This window comes from Pteronotus mesoamericanus, unplaced genomic scaffold (genome assembly GCF_021234165.1).
Source record: "Pteronotus mesoamericanus isolate MK-2021 breed Mesoamerican mustached bat unplaced genomic scaffold, CSHL_Meso_final scaffold_54, whole genome shotgun sequence".
Classification (NCBI taxonomy): domain Eukaryota; kingdom Metazoa; phylum Chordata; class Mammalia; order Chiroptera; family Mormoopidae; genus Pteronotus; species Pteronotus mesoamericanus.
This window is the reverse complement of record NW_026555321.1, coordinates 29,569,093-29,584,099: the sequence shown is the minus strand read 5'-3', so window position 1 is coordinate 29,584,099 and position 15,007 is coordinate 29,569,093. Positions and strand designations below refer to the sequence as shown.

The 15,007-nt window shown below is 40.7% G+C and overlaps 1 protein-coding gene across 1 annotated transcript in view; it reads left to right on the top strand.

The window, feature by feature from the left end:
* The first annotated feature begins 16 nt into the window (after positions 1-16).
* Positions 17-15,007, top strand: part of IFT122 (intraflagellar transport 122) — a 76,152-nt gene continuing 61,161 nt past the window's right edge. The window contains exon 1 of the mRNA XM_054595683.1: positions 17-155. Coding sequence (XP_054451658.1) covers positions 115-155 — 41 coding nt within the window. The 5' untranslated portion in view covers positions 17-114. The remainder of the gene's footprint in view (positions 156-15,007) is intronic.

The following is a 15,007-nucleotide window of genomic DNA, read 5'->3' as shown; positions in this document are numbered from 1 at the left end:
GCAGCTTACTGCGCATGTGCGTTGCCGGGGTAGCGGAGGTAGCCAAAGTGGCTGGCGGAGAGGGTCCTGTTGCTGAGGCGGGGAGGAGGGGCTCGAGGCGTGAGGGAAACCGCAATGAGGGCCGTGTTGACGTGGAGAGATAAAGTGGAGCAGTGGTGAGGAGTGGGGCAGTCCGGGAGGAGCGGGAGGCCGAACGCGGCGGGGATGGCGGGAACCGCTGCGTGAACTCCTGTGGTTGCCAGGGGCAACGGGCCTGCGGCCTAGCGGAACTGGGCGAATGTGAGGTCGCTCTCCCACCGACCCACACACCCACCCTCTTGCAGATGGAGAAACTGAGGCCGAGAAGGGGAACAAGGGGATGTACAACGCGTGAGGTTGTGGGCTTGTCGAAGTGGTTTTACAGAGAGTAACATTCTCGTGTTGTCACACCCTTACATTCCTCCCTGGGCTCCTTTTACATCCATGGTGTTTCTCCAATTGAACAACTTTTACCACATCCACATGTTACCAGTACTCTTATTTACTTGCCGTTTTTATCTAAATGTCTCATTTATTTTCGCCTATATGATTTTATATTTTACGATTTTACAAGGAAACTTTATCGCTCCATATTTAAAAATCAAAATTCACTTACAGCAAGTGGGAACAAAACTGTTAGTAAATGGTAGCTAGATAATGTTGCTATGGAGCCTGTAAGCCTGAGGTCTGCTGTCTCTAGAACTGGAGGTTTAGCAAGTATGGTCAGAGGGGTGCTTGAGATGAATAACATCAAACCAAGACGCCCTCCTATGCTTAATTATTGTAGAAGGTTTGAAAGGCAATTGAAAGAAAATGACATTCTCACGTCTTGATTCGGTATTGTTTAATGTCCTATTCCATTTTTATCGACTAAATCCATCACATAGTGATACATTTTGAGAAATACTGAATTATTGGATAACTCTCCTCAGCCTGACTTTTAAGATTTTTGCATAGATGATCTTTTCAGCTCCACCCAGAAGCCTCTGTTTTGGCCACTGACACAGGATATTTGCCAATCCCTCTGTCTTGTCTTAGACCTTTCTGTGTGAAAAAAGCATGTCTCCTTTCTTAATCTCACATTGAAACCCTAAACATCCTGTAAAGGCACCCTTTGGAGATGGTTGCTCTCTCTTTTGTATTCTGCACTAGTAATAGCTAACATTTATCATATGCCAGGCACTGGCTAAGAATATTGTATCTTTTATCTCATTGTCACCTGACAACAACCCTCTGAGGTAGGTAATCACCTCTATTTTATATATGAGGAAACTAAAGCACAGAGAGGGTAAATAAGTTGTCAAGGTCACACAGTGAGTAAGTGCTGGAGCCAGCTTTCGAGCTCAGGTCTTCCTCATTCCAAAGCTAATGCTTTTTTGTGTGTGTTACAGAAGCTGTAAGCTCAAATGCCTGCGAAGCCAGGCAAGCAACATAAATGGGAGGTTTTTATGTGCAACTTAAACACAAGGAGCTTTCTGTTGGATTCCCTAGGAGTATTCTTCTATTCTACAACCCACTTTTCTTGAAACACATAGCCTATTCTATTTTTAATAGAGATTTGAGTTTTAAGAAATTCTGTTTTACTTTTCTCTTAACCCTATTATAAAAGTACCCACAAGCTGATGATAACTGGCAACTGAACATTTGGCTTTGATGTCAGGGTGTTAATAGGAGTGGCAAAGAGTGTGGCAAACTGGAGAGCTCTGCTCAAAAGGGGCAGCTGCTGCTCAGAACCTGCCAATTACCACCCTGCAGGAATTGGCCTAGTGTGCTAAGATCTTCCTGTTTTCACCAGACACAAAGAATCTGGGTTTTTATGTGAAATGTCCTAATTTTTAAATGTTGGAATCTAAACTTAAGGCAAACAAACAAACGTGGGCCAAACAAAACATTTGCTGGCCAAATACAGCCTGATTTTCTCCCAGTTTTCAACCCCTGGCATAGAATTTTGTTCATTTCCTCTCTCTCATGGTACTTAGAATCTGCCTAGTGCAGTGATTTTCAACCAGTGTGCTACAGCAGGCACACTGGTGTGCCACAGAATTTTTAAAACATGCAATACCTGCTTAGTCAGGGGCACTGACCTCTTTTCCCTTTGTGGACAAAACAGGGGTCACAAAATAAACCTGACAAGTCCAGAGGGAGGCCTGTGTGAAGGCCTTACAAACTCAGAGACCTAAAGTAACCACAAAGGATGGTCTGAAATTAAAACTTATTAACTAAAAGCAGGTCAGGGCTGGCAGCCATTGCCCCAGTCTAGAATTTTCTTTGATAAGAAGTCAATCTTTACCTTAATTGAGCCTGCCTATTATCTTTTTATATCTATAATAACATACCTTTGGAAAGCCAGGTAACTTTCCTTTCTTCCAAACCCGTGGGGCACAACCACTACACTACAGCAGAGACTGAGAATTCCCTTCATTGTTATTGTTATCATGTTAATTGTTGATTGTTAACTATCCTGTACCCACCTATGTGAAAGAAGAATGTGTTTATCATTTTACTTTTTAATCCAACCCCAGAAGTCCCCCACCACCTTTGCTTTGCTTTCTCCCTCCCTAATATAGCACCAATCCCTTACGTCTTCTCTTCTGATTCTGATGTACAAAATAAGGTGGTACACTGCCATTCTCTGGAGCATTTTCTCGATATTTTGAGGTTTTGCATCCCAGCAGTTGTCATCAGTTTGGCTCAAATAAACTCATAAAAATTCTTACAGGTTGGACATTTCTTACCTTGGCATCCTAGATTGTCAAATTAAAAAATGACAATAGCCAACACAACAATAGGTGTCCCATGTGAATGATCCAAAATTATACCTATTTTTTTGGTCAGATCAGCAAAAAATATATTTTTGGTCTGCTGCAGAATTTTAGTAACTACTTTGGTGTGCCATGAGATGAAAAAAGTTAAGAATTGTTCATCTAGTTTAAGAGTTATTTGCAATTCTGTTCATCCCAGAAGCTTATAAAACCCTTAAAACGCACAGATCTGTTTTTTTCATTTCCGAATTATTCCAGAGCCTCAAATAAGTCAGTGGTTGTTGTGACTATTTGGTGGATAGATGGATAGGTATAATAATGAATGTATAAGTGAGTAAATTAGTTATGAATGAAGATTGGTTACTTGGTTTTTGGGCATTACAAGTTTGAAACAACCTATTAGAGTATGGGCTGTTGGGGTTCTATAGACCAGCAATCCTGATGGCAGCTACATATGCCAGCTGATAGCACAAAATCAGACAAAACTAAACAAACAAAAAAAAAACTGTAAGAGATAGATAGTAGAATACAAAAAATCCAGATGTCAAAGATAAGTTTTTCACAACTAAACTAGCTGCTGTCTCCTCTCTGATCTTTTGCTTAGTCTAACCTTTACATATCAGCAGGAATTACCTATTTTGAATCCTGTTATTGTTATCTGTTACTCACTTCTCATAAACCTGCAGTGACTCCCAGTCGCTTTCCACATCAAATTGTGTACTTATTCCTACTTACTACACACTCAAAATTGCTAATGTTTATTTTTTCTTTTTTGCAAATTTAATCTTTATTGTATTTTTTCCATTACCATTTAGCCCCATTTTACTCCCCTCCCCCTAGCAGTCACCACACCGTTGTCCTTGTCCATGAATCCTTTTTCCTTTTTGCTTAATCCCTCCACTCCTAACCCACCCCACCTCTGCCCACACTAGCTCTTGGTCTGCTCTCCATCTATGAGCCTGTCTCTGTTTTGCTTTGTTAGTTCAGTTTGTTCATGAGATTCCACATATGAGTGAAATCATATGATATTTGTCTTCCTCTGACTGGCTTATTTTACTTAGCATAGTACTCTCCAGATTCATCCATACTGTTGTTGCAAAGGGTAAAATTTTCTTCTTTTTTACGGCCGAGTAGAATTCCATTGTGTAAATGTCCCTCAGCTTTTTTCTCCAGTTATCTACTGATGAGCATTTGGGCTGCTTCTGAATCTTGCTATTGTAAATAGTGCTGCAATGAACGTAAGGGCACATACAGTCTCTCAAATTAGTGTTTAGGGTTCCTTCGGATGCATTCCGAGAAATGGAATTGCTCAGTCAAAAGGCAGATCCATTTTTAATTTTTTGAGGTATCTCCACACTGCTTCCCCCACTGGCTGCACCACTCTGCATTCCCACCAATAGTGCAAAAGGGTTCCTCTTTCTCCACATCCTCACCAATATTTGTTGTTTGTTGACTTTTTGATGGTAGCCATTCTAACAGGTGTGAGATGATATCTCACTGTGGTTTACATTTGCACTCTCCGATGATTAGTGACATTGGGAATATTTTCATATGTCTATTGACCATCTGTATGTCCTCTTTGGAAGGGTCCATTCCGATCCTCTGCCTATTTTTTAATTGGGTTGTTTGGTTTTGTTTTTTAATAATATTTATTTTATTGAGCCTGTCTCAATATATGTTATTGATTATGCTATTAGAGTTGTCCCATGTTTTTTCTCCCCTTTATTCCCTTCCACCCTGTACCGCCCCACACCCCAGCATTCCACCCCCTCCTTACTTAGTTCGTGTCCATGGGGTTGTACATATAAGTTCTTTGGCTTCTCCATTCCCTATACTATTCCTAACCTCCCCCTGCCTATTCTGTACCTCCTATTTATGATGTGTATTCCCTGTACCTTTTCCCCCATTCTGCCTCCACCCCACCCCTCTGTTTTACTGTTCATAGTTTTTGATCTTCTTTCTCTTAGATAAGTCCCTTTAACATTTCCTATAATAAGGGCTTGGTGATGATGAACTCCTTTAACCTGACGTTCTCCGAGCAGCACTTTATCTGCCCTTCCATTCTAAATGATAGCTTTGCTGGAGAGAGTAATGTTGGATGTAGGTCCTTCCTTTCATGACTTTGAAAACTTCTTGCCAGCCCCTTCTTGCCTGTGAGGTTTCTTTGCAGAAATCAGCTGATAGTCTTATGGGAACTCCTTTGTAGGCAACTGTCTCCTTTTCTCTTGCTGCTTTTAAGATTCTCTCTTACCTTTACTCTTGGGTAACTTAATTATGATGTGCCTTGGTGAGTGCTTCCTTGGGTCCAACTTCTGTGGAACTCTCTGAGCTTTCTGGGTCTCCTGAAGTCTATTTCCTTGGCCAGATTTGGGAACTTCTCCTTCATTATTTTGTCGAATAAGTTTTCGATTTCTTGCTCTTCTTCTCCTTCTGGCACCCCTATGATTCGGAATTGGATCGTTCAAAGTTGTCCCAGAGGTTGCTAAGCCTCTCCTCATTTTTTTGAATTCTTGTTTCTTCATTCTGCTCTGGTTGAATGCTTCTCTCTTCCTTCTGCTCCAAATCATTGATCTGAGTCCCAGTTTCCTTCCTTTTACTGTTGGTTCCCTGTATATTTTTCTTTATTACACTTTGCGTAGCCTTCACTTTTTCCTCTATAATGTGACTATATTCAACGAATGCAGTGAGCATCCAGATTACCGGTGTTTTTAACTGTGCATCTGCTAGGTTGGCTATCTGTTCACTGCTTAGTTCTGATTTTGGAGCTTTGAGCTGTTCTTTCATTTGGGCCACATTTCTTTGTCTAGTGTGCCTGCTATGTTGGGAGGGGTAGAGCCTTAGGTATTTTCCAGGGCGGGGTAATCCAGGTTGCTGCGTTTTGACACTGTATGTGGTAGAGGGGTCCCAGAAGGAACGATGATGCTAGCTCGGCCCTCAGCTGGCTTTCAGTCACGTCCCCCGCCGCCCACAAGCAAATTGGGCCTTTCGGGTGCTGATTCCCAGGTGGGTGGGTTTGTGTATGTTCTAGGACCCCGTGGGTCTCTCCAGTGGACTCTTCTGTGAGGCTGGGAGTTTCTCCTGTCACTGCAAACCCCACAGGTTTTTACCTCCAGAGGTTTTGAGGTTTTCTTTTCCTGCACTGGAACCCTGGATTACGTGGTCTGTCTTGCTTCCCAGCTGTTCCTCTCAGTTGATCTGCATGCGAAAGTGGGACTGCTGAGACTGCCAACCGCTGCCTTGCCACGCGTCCTCTCTGCCCCAGCTGCCGGTTTCTACCCCTCCTACCTGTCTGGATGAATGTTTCTTCTTTAACTCCTTGGTTGTCGGACTTCCATACAGTTCGATTTTCTGGCAGTTCTGGTCATTTTTTGTTTTTAAATTTGTTGTTGTCCTTCTTTTGGTTGTACAAGGAGGCAAAGTACATCTACCTACGCCTCCATCTTTGCCGGAAGTCTGTTTTTTTGTTGTTGAGTTTTGAAGTTCTTTATAAATTTTGGATATTAACCCCTATCAGAGGTATCAGCAAATATGTTCTCCCATTCTGTGGGTAGCCTTTTTATTTTGTTGATGTTTTCCTTTGCAGTGCAAAAACTTTTTAGTTTGATGTAGTCCCATGTTTTTATTTTTTCTTTTTTTCCCTTGACTGGGGAGATATATCCAATAAAAAATTTCCAAAAAATCCAAGAATTTGTACTCCCTGTGTTTTCTTCTAAGGTTTTTTATGGTTTTGGGTCTAACATTTAAGTCTTTGATCCATTTTGAATGTATTCTTGTGTGTAGTATAAGAAGATGGTCTAGTTTCACTTTTATGCACATACCTTTCCAACGGTCCCAACACCATTTATTGAATAAACTATCTTTAACCCATTGTATGTGCTTACTTCCTCTGTCAAATATTAATTGACCATAAAGGTGTGTGTGTATTTCTGGGCTCTCTATTCTGTTACTTTGACCCATGTGTCTGTTCTTATGCCAGTATCAGGCTGTTTTGATTACTAAGACCTTGTAATATAGTTTGATATTAGGTAGTGTGATTCCTCCAACTTTATTCTTCTTTCTCAGAATTGCTGCTGCTATGAGGACCTTTTGTGGTACCATATCAATTTTTGAAATATTTGTTCTAACTCTGTGAAATACATCATTGGAATCTTTATAGGAATTACATGGAATCTATAGATTGCTTTGGGTAGTATGGACGTTTTAATGATGTTAATTCTTCCTATCCATGAACATAGTATATGCTTCTGTTTATTTGTATCTTCTTCAGTTTCTTTCTTGAGTGTCTTATAATTTTCAATGTACAGGTCTTTTACATCCTTGGTTAGGTTTATTCTTGTTGAAGCAATTGTGAATGGGATTGTTTTTTTAATTTTCCTTTTTGTTAGTTCATTATTGACAGAAAAATGCAACTGACTTCTGGAGATTAACTTTGTATCCTGCTACTTTGCTGAATTCATTAATTAGTTCTACTAGTTTCTTGGTGGAATCTTTGGGGTTCTTTATATATACAGTATCATGTCATCTGCAAATACAGACAGTTTTACTTCTTCCTTTACAACTTGGATGCCTTTTATTTTTTCTTCTTGTCTGACTGCTGTGGCTAGGATTCCAGTACTATGTTGAATAAGAGAGGTAAAAGCAGACATTTATCCCTGTCTTGTTCCTGATCTTAAGGTGAGTGCTTGTAGTTTTTGCCTGTTGAGTATAATGCTGGCAACTGGGTTTGTCATATATGGCCTTTATTATGTTTAGATATCCTCCCTCTGTTCCCACTTTGAGAGTTTTTATCATAAACGGGTGCCGGATTTTATCAAAAGCTTTTTCTGCATCTGTTGATATGATCATGTGGTTTTTATCCTCCATTTCATTTATGTGATAAATCACATTTATTGATTTGGGAATGTTGTACCAACCTTGCATTCCTGGAATAAATCCCACTTGATCATGGTGTATGATCTTTTAGATGCATTGCTGTATTTGGTTTGCTAATATTTTGTTGAGGATTTTAGCATCTATGTTCATCAGTGACATTGGCCTCTAATTGTCTTTCTTTGTAGTGTCTTTAACTGGTTTTGGAATTAGGATAATGCTGGCCTTGTAGAATGAGTTTGGGAGCCTTCCCTACTCTTGAATTTTATGAAATAGTTTGAGAAAGAGAGGTGTTAGTTCTTTGCTAAAATTTAGGTATGAAGCCCTCTGGTCCAGGGCAGTTGTGGGAGTTTTTTGATTATTCCTTAAATTTCATTAGGTGTAATCTGTCTATTCAGATTCTCTCATTTTCCTGATTTATTTTTGGAAGGCTGTATGTTTTTAGGAATTCATCCATTTCATCCAGGTTGTTCAATTTGCTGTCATATAATTGTTCATAATATTTTCTTACAATCTTTTGTATTTCTTTGGTTTCAATTATTGCTCCTCTCTCATTTCTGATTTTATTTATTTGGATCCTTTCTCTTTTTTCTTAATGAGTCTGATTAAGGGTTTGTCAATCTTGTTTATCTTTTCCCTTTTTTTTTTTTTTTTTAAGATTTTATATATTTATTTTTGGAGAAGGGGGAAGGGAAGGAGAAAGAGAGAGAGAGAGAGAGAAACTGATGTGAGAGAAAACACTGTTTGGTTGCCTCTTGCACTCGCCCCAGCTGGGGACTGGTCCACAACCCAGGCTTGTGCCCTGACCAAGAATCGAACCCGCAACCCTTCGCTTTGCAGGCTGAGGCTTAACCAAGTGAACTGCACCTGTCAAGGCTTGTTTATCTTTTCAAAGAACCAGCTCTTGGATTCATTGATCTTTTGTGTCACTTTTATGGACTTTATTTCATTTATTTCTCCTCTGATCTTTATTATTTCCTTCATTCTACTCACTTGGGGCTTTGTTGTTATTTTCAAGTTCCTTTAAGTGTAAAGTTAGATTGTTTATTTGAGCTTTTTCTTGCTGTTGTTTTTTTAGGTGCTTATTTACTTATTTTTCAGAGAGAGGGGAAGGGAGAATGAGAGGGAGAGAAACATAGATGTGTAAGGGAGACATCAGTCCATTGCCTCTCTCATGCCCCCAGCTTGGGGCCTGGCCCACAACCTGGGCATGTGTCCTGATAGGGAATCAAACTGGCGATCCTTTGGTTCACAGGCTAGCACTCAGTCCACTGAGCCACACACCAGCCAGGGCTTTTCTAGTTTTTTTGTAATGCTATTAATTTACTTCTTAGAATTGCTTTCCCACTATCCCACAGATTTTGGATTGTTGTGTCCTCATTTTCATCTGTTTCAAGGTATTTTTTAATTTCTTCCTTGATCTTGTTGTTGACCCCTTCATTGTTTAATAACACGTTATTTAGCTTCCATGTCTTTGCATAGTTTTCAGTGTTCTTCTTGTGATTGATTTTTAGTTTCATAGCATTGTGGTCAGAGAAGATGCTCGATGTGATTTCAGTCTTCTTAAATTTTTTGAGACTTGTTTTGTGTCCTAACATATGGTCTAGCCTAGAAAACATTCCATGTGCACTTGAAAAGTATATATATTCTGCTCCTTTGTGGTGAAATGCTCTGAAGATATCAGTTAAATCCATTCATTAGTGTGTCGTTTAAGGCCATTTGTCTCCTTGTTGATTTTCTGACTGGAAGATCTATCCATTGAAGCCAATGGGGTGTTAAAATCCCCAACTCTGATTGTATTTCTGTTGATCTCTCCTTTTATATCCATCAATATTTGCTTTACATATTTAGGTGCTCCTATTTTGAGTGCATAAATGTTTACTAGGATTATATCCTCTTGTTGGATTGTTTCCTTTATCATTAGGTAGTGTCCTTCTTTGTCTCTTACCATAGCCTTAGTTTTAAAATCTGTTTTGTCGGATGTAAGTACTGCTACCTGAGCTTTCTTTTCCATTTGCATGAAATAGCTTTTCCAACTGTTTACTTTTAGTCTGGGTGTATCTTTTGATCTGAGATGGATCTCTTGGAAACAGCATATATATAGGTCTTGTTTTCTTGTCCATTCAGCCTCCCTATGTCTTTTGGTCAGAACACTTAAGCCATTTACACTTAAGGTGATTATTGATAGATACATATGTAGTGCCATTTTGTTAGATTGTTTTCCTCTGTTTTTTTTTCTCTTTTTCTTCTTCTTCATCTCTTCTTTTCCTCTTCCCTCTCCCCTCCCCCCCCCTTCCTCCTCCTTCTCCCTTTAACATTTGTTGACAAAATTCTTTATTGTCTGGAAAGCTCCTATTTCTCCTTCAAGTTTAAATGATAGCCTCACTGGGTAAAGTAGCCTTGGTTGTGGGTCCTTGCTTTTCATCACCTTGAGTATTTCATTCCACTCCCTCTGGCCTCAAATGTTTCTGTTGAGTAATCAGATGCCAGTCTAATTGGTGCTCCCTTATAGGTAATTACCTGCTTTCCTCTTGAGGCTTTTAGGAATCTCTCCTTGTCTTTATGCCTTGTTGTAACAGAACATCAGGCTATGAGGCTGTTCTTGAACAGATTTGGGATTTTATTGCGTGTTGCTGAAAACGTAACTCCCAATGCCAGAGTTGTTTGAAAAGGAAAAGAAGTACTTATTAAAAGTTACAGATATTTAGAATGATGGCAGAATTCTGTTTTTAGATCCCCAAATCCCTCAAACACCCATAAAAACACATAGTCCTGCCTCTCCTTGCCAAACCTGGCCAGTCAGAGGTACTGTCTCTCAAGGGGGAAAAAAAATAGAAGTCTGCAGCTTAGCTAGGCAGGTTCCTGTTCAGCAGTCTGGCTTCTCCCAGTAATCCGTGCTTGGTTAGGCTCCCACAACTTCCAGCACTGCCAGCGGTGTCTCCGTGTTCTCCAGCTCTTAATCCAGAACTGCATTCAAGAGAGTGAATTGTTACGTGTGCCAAGTTTAAATACTCACGCCAAGTCTTCCACATCTCACAGGATTTCTTGCATCTCGAGCAAGTTCCTTGCTTTTTGGCACAGGCGCGGCAATGGTAAAGTGGTAAAGCTTTCCCCCTACTACCTTATCAGTCCAAGAGGTGTGGCCTGGTGAGGCAGGATGAAATGCCTCCTTGCCTCTAGAGACAGGGTGATCCACCTCCTGTAATGTCCTACAATCAGCATTTTATAATAGTAGCCAGCTGTTATTTATATGCAAGTAACTCTTAATCACTGTGTTGCCTCTCTTCCCAGCCCCCAAGCTAGGCTTGTTGTGTGGGGGGTGGGGCGGAGGTGGGAGGGCGGTTCGGGGCTTCTCAGCCTATACCCTGCTCTGAACCTTGTTCCACACCCATTACATTGTCATTTTAATTAAGACATGTCTTGGTGTAGGCTTCTTTGGGTCCAACTTGTTTGGGACTCTTTGAGCTTCCAGGACTTGTGTGACTTTTTCCTTCACCAGATTAGGGAAGCTTTTGGTCATTATTTCTTCAAATAGGTTCTTGATCCCTTACTCACTCTCTTCTCCTTCTGATATTCCCATGATGTGGATGTTGTTACGTTTCATGTTGTCCAAAATGTTTCTTAAGCTCTCTTCATTTTCTTAAATTCTTGTTTCTTTTTGCTACCCTGCCTGGGTGTTTTTTTGTACTTTGTCTTCCAAAACACTGATTTGATCCTCCACTTCATCTAACCTACTATTTATTCCTTCCAGTGTATTATATATCTCAGATATTGCATTCTTTACTTCTGACCAGTCCTTTTTTATAGTTTCTATGTTTTTTTCATGCTATTGAGTGTCCTTATAATCATCATACTCTCTATCTGATAAATTGCTTGCCTCTATATCATCTAGTTCTTCTGGAGGGTTCTCTTGTTCTTTCATTTGGGGTCTGTTCTTTGTCTTCCCATTTTGGCTACTGCTTTGTATTTTCCTCCTTAGATATTAAACCGATCAGCCGGCAAGATCAGCTGTTAATCTAATCAAGCTGTAATCAGCAGTCCAGCTTAAGCACCACAGGGTGGGGCAGAGTAATTCTTGCAGGCAGGGCTATTGCTTTTCCTCAGGCTGATGCCACTTGGAGAGGAGTACATTGCCTGAGAAAGATGGCTTCTGCAGTATGGGGAATGGCTCAGCACAGGGATCTGGGTTGTCGATCCTTCAGTTCTCTCCCCAGAGCCACCAGCCTCTAACTTTCCTCAAGCATCTCTAGTCCACTCTGCCCTCCCTTTGCCAGAGCCCAGGGTGAGTGGCTGCAAATGAAATTTTGTGCGTTGGCTTTTTAAGAGGCTCTCTGCATCTCTAGCCATCTCTCCCTGGTAGACAGAGACCCTGCTGCTTTTCACAACTGGATGTTATCTGGGTTTCTTTCCAACTTTGGTGCTGTAGGCTGGGAAGCCCAGCTTGGGGCTTAGATCCCACGCTTCTCAGGCGGAACACCCCAGCCTCTGAAATACCCCTCTGGAACTTCAGCTACTGCCCTTGGGAGTCTAGCCAGCCCTTTCATGCCTCCTCCACACTCTTCACCAGTCATGTTGTGGTAAAGTGTTTTCTTCTGTCTGTCCATGGTTATAAGATTTCCCTCCAGCTAGTGTTCAGTTGGTTATTCTGGATAATTTCTCTACAATTTAGTTGTAATTCGAGATTGGTTCTGGGAGGAGGTTAGTGTAGCTTCTGCTTACTCCTCTCCCACCTTGCTAATGTTTAAATTTATGCTTTTTATTTGTATTTTTTTTAAAGATTTTATTTATTTATTTCCAGAAAGAGGAGAAGGGAGGGAGAAAGAGAGAGAAACATCGCCGTGTGAGAGAAACATCAATTGGTTACCTCTTGCATGCCCCCAACCTGGCCTGCAACCCAGGCATGTGCTGTGACTGGGAATCAAACCTGTGAGCTTTCAGTTCACAGGATGATGCTCAGTCCACTGAGTCACACCAGCCAGGGCAAGTCTATGCTTTTTAGATTAACTCTAAACTCCATTTTCCTATCCAAAGGCCCTTCCCAAGTGCCATGTAATTCTACTCTGAACTCCTTCATTTTCTCCCTTAAAAGCACTGCTCCAGGTTCATCTCTGCTATGATGCCTTATTTGGCTAGCCCATCTTATTCCAGTCAGACCAGCATCTTCTGTAACCCTATATTTACTGGAGTTAATTCACACCAGCTAATATTTACTGAATACTTGCTGTAAGCCAGACTGTGTTTACAAGCATTACCTTGTTTAATCTACACAACAACTTGTGAGGTCAGAATTGTTACCCCATTTACAGATGAAAAAACTGAGACTTAACAAGATGACATAATTTGCCTAAGATACCAAAGCAAGTAAGTGGGGCTGGGGCAGATTGTACAGGATTTAGAGAGTCTCCTTGGGACTTTAGTTTATAATGGGTAGGCACAGGATCAGCAGAGGACAGTTTGTAGGACTCACCCTCTGTCTTTCTGCAATAGAATCTGATGGTGTATCTTTTTCATAAGAGGTGGCAGGGTGGGAGAGAGGGACATCCTAAGTATAATAGACTGCCTATAGATGGGTGAGCTGCTCGGCCCTGGAAGTGTTCAAGCAGAGGCTGGATGGCCATCTATAGGGAATTCCTGCCCTGGAGGGGGAGTTAGACTACATGACAAGATCTAGGATTTTTTCCAGTTCTGAGTTTCTGTGATCTCATGATGTAATTAGAGTCCAAGGTGTTCAAGGTAAAATATTGTCAGTTTGTCAACTATGTATCTATTATGTATCTAATCATTTTGTATCTAGGATAGGCCATGCATGTGGGTCCACAAATGTCTAAAACAGGGTCATTCCCCTCAAATTGGATATTATAATGCAAAGGACATGAGATAGTATCTGAAACAGTGTAAAATATAGAAGATTATATAATTCAGAGCTAAATTGGATTGTACAGATTCTAAGTACAGTTAGAATTTAGGTTGGGGTAAATCAGACATGTGTGTTATACTTTAGGAAGGCAAATTTAAAGAAATTCAGAGAAAATGAATTTTCACATCTGAGGGAAGATAGTTGAAGGGTTGACCCAAATGATTTGACACTCAGAAATGCTTTTCTGATAATTCAACCCAAAATGATCTTATGAAAAACAGGCCACACAGGAATCACTTCGATGAGCTCAGATATGTACAGAACAGAAAGGGAGCCACATATCCTATGTTTACTATAAAGAGAGGTACAGATCCCCTCCAAAATCTAATGTCTCATCATACATCCCACAGATGGCAGGTGCTTTGCGCAAGGCTGGCTTATGCACAGCTCTCCTTGTTTTATAGGTGAGGACAAAAGCCCAGACAGGTCAGCTCCTCTGGGCCCAGCGCCCCTCTACTTTTCAGTGTACCGCCCTGCTTCCCTCTACTTTTCAGTGTACCGCCCTGCTTCCCTCTACTTTTCAGTGTACCGCCCTGCTTCTCTTCACTGTGAAATGGGCCAAGTACATTTTCCCCAGACACAGAGAAAGAAAGCCTGAGAAACAGGAAGGCCCAGTCTGTTTCCACATAACAGTGAGGAAGCTGAAGAACTCAGGGTCTGTGTTTGCTTCTCTCAAGAGTGATGCCCAGCTGGAAAGGGTGTAACAATCACCCTTGTTCCAGCTTCTCCCTCAGCCAGCTGTGCAACAGGCACATGACTTGCCTTTGTTCTTTAGTTTCCTCATTGATAAAAATGGGCCAATAGTGCCTGGCCTGCCTATTGCACTATGTTATCATATCACCAAGTGAGATAATGTAAGTTTATACTCTTTAACAACTCTTAACTGTGGCAGATATGTGAAGAATTATTCTTTCCTTTAAGAAGTTTCTGAGGTCAATAGAGCCTATATTAAAGCTTTGTGAATTCTACATGTAAATGTGTTGAGTAGGTGAAAATATACCCCCCTACCTTTTTTTCTGTTGCTAAAGCTTGGAAACTGGTGCTAATTATTTTGTCAGCTATGGAATATGCTAATAATAATGATAATGAAGGCTGAAGGCCAGAAAGCTTAATGGTTAGAGCATGGGCTTTGGAGCCAGACTGCTTGGATATGAATTCTAGCTCTGCCTCCAATCAGTAGCAGTTTATTTTTGGGCAAGTTACTTAGCTTTATGTAAGTTCTTTACATATTTTGGATATTAACCCCTTATCAGATGTGTCATTGGAGAATATGTTCTCCCATTCAGTGGGTTGTCTTTCATGTTGTTGATGGTTTCCTTTGCTGTGCAAAAACTTTTTAGTTTGATGTAGTCCTATTTTTCTTTTGTTTCCTTTGCCCTAGGTGATATATCAGAAAAAATACTGCGTATGAGAAATGTCCAAGATTTTACTGCCTGTGTTT